This window comes from Aedes albopictus, chromosome 2 (genome assembly GCF_035046485.1).
Source record: "Aedes albopictus strain Foshan chromosome 2, AalbF5, whole genome shotgun sequence".
Taxonomy (NCBI): domain Eukaryota; kingdom Metazoa; phylum Arthropoda; class Insecta; order Diptera; family Culicidae; genus Aedes; species Aedes albopictus.
The window spans coordinates 87693303-87701008 of record NC_085137.1 but is presented as its reverse complement, the minus strand read 5'-3'; the positions used below and the strand labels follow the sequence as shown (position 1 = coordinate 87701008).

General features: G+C 45.4%; 1 protein-coding gene across 1 annotated transcript; it reads left to right on the top strand.

Moving 5' to 3' along the window:
- The first annotated feature begins 1504 nt into the window (after positions 1 to 1504).
- LOC134286116 (uncharacterized) lies at positions 1505 to 5011 on the top strand. Its single transcript, XM_062847690.1, has one exon. The coding sequence runs from the start codon at positions 1505 to 1507 to the stop codon at positions 5009 to 5011; it is 3507 nt and encodes a 1168-aa protein (XP_062703674.1).
- Positions 5012 to 7706: the final 2695 nt, after the last annotated feature.

Genomic DNA, 7706 nt, shown 5'->3' with positions numbered 1-7706 from the left:
ATACAAATCGCTGGAGGAATTTCTCTAGAAATCCTTCAAATTATTCAAAAAATCTACAAGTAATCCTAAAAAACCCTGGGGTGAATCCCTGAAAAACATTATGAACGGAATACTGTAATTTTTTAACTAACCGCTGAATAAATTAAAAAAAAAATCCCGAGAGAAATTTCGGAAGAAATCATTACAAGAATTCTCGGAGCAATACCTGCAGGAACCCCTGGAGTAATTTCTGAAAGTATACCTGGAGGAATCCCTGGATGAATTCCTGGAGGAATCCGAAGAGCAATTATGCTAGGAATTTCAGGAAAAAAAATCTGAAGAATCCGCATCAGAAATGCCTGTAGAAATTACTAGAACATTTGTTAGATGAATTCTTGGAGAAATTTCTGGATGCATTCCTGGAGGAATCCCTAGAAGAATTCTTCAAGAAATCAAGGGAGGAATTCCTAGATGTATTTGTGGAGGAAATCCGGGTGTTTGTTCCCAACTAGTTCCCAATATATTTCTATAGGCTCGCGCCGAACCCACCTTGCTCTAGTACTGCAATTGAGTGCTAGGTGGTAGTAGTAGTGCTAGAAATGAATAGCATGTAATTTAAATACTGTAAGTAGTAGTAGGCAGTTAGGTTTCATTAGATCATGAATTATAAAATAAAATTAGTCCAAATTGAACTTCCAAGAAATAAATGTCAGAAGTTTCTATCCGTGCAGAAGAAATCCTCCTAGTGGCAGTTAGCTGCAACACCGTGAGCTTTGTGGAAAGTGAAGTAGCTCATTATCCTATGCCACCACCACCCGCGCAGCATAGAGCAACTCTACAGCCGCAATCCGATTTTCTACCCGAGAAATTCCACCGGAAATCCCGAACCTGCCCCAACATATTTGGTGCCGTGACCAGGATTCGGTTTCCGTTTCGCCATTGTGTCCGTGATCCGAGTGACCTTCAACCGCCATCGCGAGAAGACATCGCTATTGAAATTCCGCCATCATTTTCTACCGATCAACCGCCATTCCTCCGAAGAAGATTCCCGAGTGTTCCAGAAGATTAATACAAGGCCTATTGAAATTAGGCACACGGTACGTGTGATTCCACAGTGCGCAGTTATTATCCGCGGGTGCCTTGAGATTTTTCGATTTTCTTTCCACGCTTTCAACATCCGGCCATCGAGAATTCCCGCCAGTGAACGCAAGAGTTTTGCCCGTTTCCGGCCCACTCCCGCCGGTGAATAGAAGTGCCGTTTCCCGTTTCACGCCCTCGAGAGTGCTACCGAATACCCAGAGGCCATTCCGTCGCCATTTCCGCCAATCCAGCCAACCCTCCATCGCCGAGAATCCGCAGTATCCAGAGGTGTTTTATAAGAAATACAAGGCATTATCCTAGCCTTGAAGAGGTTAGTAGTATTCCAAAATCCCCCACGCCATTTGTCCGGCTCTACCGGGTCTCTTTTGTGTGCATCCCCATCTAGAACCGCCATTTTGTTACGCCGTACCCCAACCGTTCCGTCATGGAGGAACAACGCCAGCTTCAGCTAACCAACCGCCGCACGACCCTCATGGCTTCACTGGGGAGAGCCGAGCAGTTTGTGTCCAAATATCAAGCCGACCGTGATCAAGCCCAAGTGCCGCTACGCATCGAGAACATCGACAACGTGTGGATGGGACTGGAGGATGTTCAAACGCAACTTGAAGAACTGGAGATCACCGAAGAAGGTAGGGAACAGAACAATCAAATCCGTTCCAAATTCGAATCCGTTTACTTCAAAGTGAAGGCTGCTCTAAATTCCCTCTTACCCGCTAATCCAATCCAAACTCCAAGCGCAATCCCTAACCCTCCAGCCAATTTGCTTTCTGGCATCAAGCTTCCGACCATTTCGTTGCCAGAGTTCGATGGCGACTATAATCAATGGCTGGCTTTTCATGACACGTTTGTTGCCCTGATACACTCTAACGCTGACGTCCCCGACGTGCAAAAATTCCATTATCTCCGCGCCGCCTTGAAAGGTGAAGCGGCCCAGCTGATTGAGTCGATCGCAATTAGCTCTGCCAATTATACCGTCGCCTGGCAGACGCTTACCACCCGCTACGCCAACGACTACCTGCTCAAAAAGCGCCACTTGCAAGCCCTCCTAGATTGTCCCCGCATGAAAAGAGAATCCGCCGAAGCTCTGCATAGCCTTGTTGATGAGTACCAACGCCATACAAAAATTCTCCACCAACTCCAAGAACCCGTTGATCAATGGAGCACAATGCTCGAGCATCTGCTCTGCATCCGCCTTGACGATGGTACCCTCAAGGCCTGGGAGGATTATGCTACTACCGTCGCTAACCCAAACTACACCTGTCTCGTAGATTTTCTACAACGTAGGATCCGTGTTCTAGAATCGATGTCCGTCAACCACCAGTCGCATAACTCGCAAACGCCAGTCAATCAAGTCCCTCTCCATCGAAAGCCATTGTTCCACAAAGTTACCACTCACGCCGTCGCAGAAGAACAGCCCAAATGCTACGCTTGCAATCAGTATCACTTTCTCATTAAATGTCCCCGCTTTGAGAAAATGAACGTGTCTGACCGTATGAGACTAGTCGACAACAATCGTCTTTGTCAGAATTGTTTCCGCCACGATCACTTTGCTCGAAATTGCCAGTCAAAATATTCCTGCCGACACTGCCAAAGAAGACACCACACCCTGTTGCACCACACCAACAGCTTCAATGAATCCACTCTCCAAACATCATCATCGCGATTCGCCAATCAACCCATTCATGCGCCCAATCCGTTGTCAAATCGAAACAATGCTCCATCCACTACCTACATATGCGCGAGCTCCTCCTCGCATGCAAACGATCCCGCGCCGACATCGAATTCCAACGTTCTGCTTTCCACCGTCGTTCTATTGATCATCGATTCGAATGGTGCTGCTCATCCTGCACGAGCATTGTTGGATAGCGGCTCTCAATCTAACATAATGAGCGAGAGGCTGTGCCAGATGTTGAAACTGAGACGACGTGTCGTAAACATCCCCGTCCATGGTGTAGGTGAATCAGCCTCTAATGTGAAGCACAGCGTTCACTCTTCCATTCGCTCCAGAAGGAATGATTTCCAAATCGACCTCGATTTTCTAGTCCTGCCTCGTGTCACAATAGACCTGCCCGCTGAGACGTTTCCAGCCAGCAACTGGCAAATTCCAAGCGATTTGTTCCTAGCCGACCCCAGCTTCAACAAAACCGGGGCAATTGATTTGCTTCTGGGAGCGGAACATTTCTACAATTTCGTCAACACTGGGACACAAATCGAACAGGATCAAAAGCCTCTGCTAGTCGACAGTGTCTTTGGATGGATTGTTGTCGGAAGAAACCAATTTCCGTCCGCCCCACAGCCAACGGTATGCCATGTGTCCGTATCAGATCCCCTCCATGACGCCGTCGAACGTTTCTGGAAAATTAAGGAAGTTAGTAAAACGCCCAACTACTCCGTCGTAGAGCAGCAATGTGAATCGCATTTCGTCGAAAATGTTATCCGCACCCCCGAAGTTCGGAACATGATTTGCCTTCCACGCCACTCCGAGAGACGATTACAACGAGATCCCAATATGAAGCAGGAGTTCCAGAATTTCCACTCTGAGTATGAATCCCTAGGTAACCCACGCATTGTTCCTTCGAACGAACCCGAACCTCCGCAGACCTACATTCCCCATCTGCCGGTGGGGAAGGAATCACATACCACTACAAAGGTGGGACCAGAAGTGCAAGGCGAAATGCTCACTCTCATCCCCACGAATCCACACGTACTCCCCACGTTTGCCGACGCTTCCGAGCAAGCACACAGAGCATGCACCTACGCAAGATCCACCGATTCCAATGGTGGAATTGACGACCAGCCAATAGCGGTCAAATCAAGTGTTGCGCCTCTCAAACTCCTTTCGATTCCACGCTTTGAACTATCGGCCGCCGTGCTTGCTGCTCGACTACGCGCTGAAATCCTCGAAGCACTCACCATGTCCATCGATTCATCCTACTTCTGGTCCGACTCGTCAGTCACACTCGAATGGTTACGCTCCCCTCCGCATGTTTGGAAAATCTTCATCGCCAATCGAGTATCGGAAACCCAAACTACGAACCAAGGATCGGAATGGAACCATGTTGTAGGATTCCTCAACCCGGCAAACCTTATTACGAGAGGAATGAAGGTGAAGGAGTTTCTGAGCAGTGATTTGTGGCACTACGGTCCATCCTGGCTGTGTCGTCGAAGAGAGCAGTGGCCAAGTTCACCAAAAACGGACAACCTTCCTGACGACATTCTGGAGAGGCGAGTAACGGTGGCGGCCGTCCAAACCAGGCCAACAGTTAACGAGATACTCTTACGAACATCATTCTACTTGAGACTGCAACGGTTCACCAACGCTTGCAGACGACGAAGGTCATCCGATCAACCAGAAAGAAGCACCGTACTCACCGTGAAGGAACTATCGAAATCTCGCCTGAAGCTGGTGGAAAGGAATTCTTCAGCTGAGGAGTTTAGGGATTTGTGTAGAGGGAAGCCAGTTTCGAAACGGTCTAATTTGCGCTTGTTGAGTTCATTCCATGATTCCGACGGAATCATTCGAGTTGGGGGAAGACTAAGCCTCTCACAGCAGCCATACCACGCCAAGCATCCAATCCTACTCCCCAGTTCCCATCCATTCACACGTTCTGTTGCTACCTACTATCACCTCCAACTGCTGCACGGTGGCGGCCGTGTAACATTCGCAACAATGCGGCAAGAATATTGGCGTATCCAAGCGCGACGGCTGCTAAACACCATCCTGCGACGCTGTTTCCCATGTGCACGCGCATCTCCAACACCGGCAACTACCAGAAGCTTCCAGGAACAAATCCAACGTTTCTGTGGCGAACGGAGTATTTCCACGAATTGCAGAAGAAAGGCAGCAGAACAACACCGAGTACTGCCTATCAACCTGGAAGAATGGTTATTCTGGTGGACGAATCTCTTCCACCAACAAGATGGCCACTAGCAAGGACCACCGAATCGCATCCAGGACGAGACGGAATCACAAGAACCGTTAAAGTCAAAACCAGCGAAGGGATCCATCCAACGACCTATCACCAGACTTTGTTGATTGCCGTACGAAGATTTTGAGCCTAAAATAGTAGAAATAGTTGTAAAATCCTAGAATTTCATTGGCAATTTTCTGCATGCACGATGTTGATGAGATTTGTAGACAATGAAATCGTGTTGACAAGTAAAACGTCAAAGATGAAATTAGAAATTTCAGGTGGCGGCGATGTTTGTTCCCAACTAGTTCCCAATATATTTCTATAGGCTCGCGCCGAACCCACCTTGCTCTAGTACTGCAATTGAGTGCTAGGTGGTAGTAGTAGTGCTAGAAATGAATAGCATGTAATTTAAATACTGTAAGTAGTAGTAGGCAGTTAGGTTTCATTAGATCATGAATTATAAAATAAAATTAGTCCAAATTGAACTTCCAAGAAATAAATGTCAGAAGTTTCTATCCGTGCAGAAGAAATCCTCCTAGTGGCAGTTAGCTGCAACACCGTGAGCTTTGTGGAAAGTGAAGTAGCTCATTATCCTATGCCACCACCACCCGCGCAGCATAGAGCAACTCTACAGCCGCAATCCGATTTTCTACCCGAGAAATTCCACCGGAAATCCCGAACCTGCCCCAACACCGGGAGAAGCTTTTGGTTGATTGATTGATTGATTTGTCTTTATTAGAGAGACTTTCAGCCCTTGGCTGGTTCGTCTCTAGAAGCTTTTGGAAAAAAATCCATGCAGAATCTCTGGAAAAGCTGGACTAATGCCTGGAGCATTAGGGGATTTTTTTTTATTATCATACAAATTGGTACGAAGCTTCTGAAGGCTTATGAAATTAGGTAGGGATCATATATATTTGAAAAACTGAATTGAAAGAAATAAGGGTCGCCTAATTTTCCGGAAAACTCCAGTGAAAAACAAGCGTTTTCCACAGACACCACCTACTTTGAAAAATCATAACTCAAGAACGAAGCATCATAGACACATTTTTTTGTGAAATCATAAGCAAATTTTCTCAACAATTCCAAGATGGATTTCTGGAGGAAATTCTAGACAAATTCCTGGCGAATTCCCTGGAAAAGTAATTGGATAAATTTCTGAAGGAGGCATCCCTGGAGAAGTTCCTGGAGTAATGCCTGGAGCATTAAAGCAATTTCTGATGAAATTCCAAGATAAATTTCTAGAAGAATTCCCAGAGGAATTTCTGGAGGAATTCCAGGAGGAGTTCTTGGAGGAATCTCACGGAAGAATCCTGCAGGAATTTTTGGTATATTCTTGGAGGAATTCCTGGTGGAATTTCTAGAAGAACCCGTGAAATAACTCCTGGACGGATTTCTAGAGGAATCCCTGGAGTTGACATTCATGGATTAATTCCTAGAGGAAACCTACAAGGATTTCCGGAGGAATCCCTTGGAAAAATTCCTATAGAATTTCCTGAAGAATCTCCTGAAAGAATATCGGAAGCAATCTCTGATGGATTTCCTGCCGAAATTCCTGGAGGAATGCTGTAGGAATTTCCGAAGAAATTCCTCGAGGGATTCATGGATCAATTTCTGAAGAAACTCCTGTAGGAATTTCTGAAGAAATACCTGCGGTAAACCTTGGTGGAATTTATTGAGGTGCCCCTGGAGACATTGCGGTAGTAATTTCTGAGAATTCTCAGAGGAATTTCTAAAGGAATTCTTATATGAATTCCTGGATTCCTTTCTGAAGGAATTCCTGGGGTATTTCTGAAGAAACCTCATAAGGAATTCCCGCAAAAATTCTTAGAGAAATTTCTACTGAAATTCTTGAAAGAATCCCTGGAGGTATTCTTGGAAAGGATCCTGGAGAAATCCCTGAAACAAATTTCTGGAGGAACCTTCAGGAGGGATTCCTGGAGGAACTTCCGGACAAGTTCCAGGTGGAATCTCAGGAGGAATTTCTGAACAAATCTCTATAGGAAATCTTTGGGAAATTCCATGGATGAATTCCAGGAGGAATCCCTTAATCAATTCTTTGAGGAATTCTGGAAGGAATCCATGGAGAAATTTCTGAATATATTCTTAGAGAAATTCCTAAAGAAATTCCTAGAGAAATTTCTAGAGGAATTCTGAGAGGAATTTCTAATGGAGTTCCAGGAGAAATTTCCAGACGAATTTCTGGAGGACTTACAGGAGGAATCATCGGTGGAATTTCTGGAGGAGTCCATGAAATAATTCCTGGAGGAATGTATAGAGGAAACCGTGGAGAAGAAATTCCTGGATTAATTCTTGGGGGAAACCCTGGAAGGATTTCTGGAGGAATTCCTGGAACAATTCCTGAAGGAATTGCTGTACAAATTTCCGAAGAAATTTCTGGAGAAATTCCTGGATCCATTCCTGAATAAATTACCGGAGGTATTCCTGAAGAAATACCTGGGGTAATTTTTGGTGAAATTCATGGTAGAACTCCTGGAGGAGGCCCTGGAGAAATGCCTAGATGAAATCCTGGAATAATGCCAGGAGGAATACATGGAATAATTCTTGAAAAATTCCAGAAAGAATTTCTGGGGAAATTTTTAAAAGAATCCCTTGAGGATTTCCTGGAAGATTCCTGAAAAAATATTTGAAGGAATTCCTAGAGATATCTCGGAAGGAAATCATTCTGGAATCCCAGGAAGAATTATTGGAATA

Bases quoted from the DNA above. Each gene is read 5' to 3' on its own strand.
- LOC134286116 (XM_062847690.1), top strand. From the start codon at position 1,505: ATGGAGGAACAACGCCAGCTTCAGCTAACCAACCGCCGCACGACCCTC.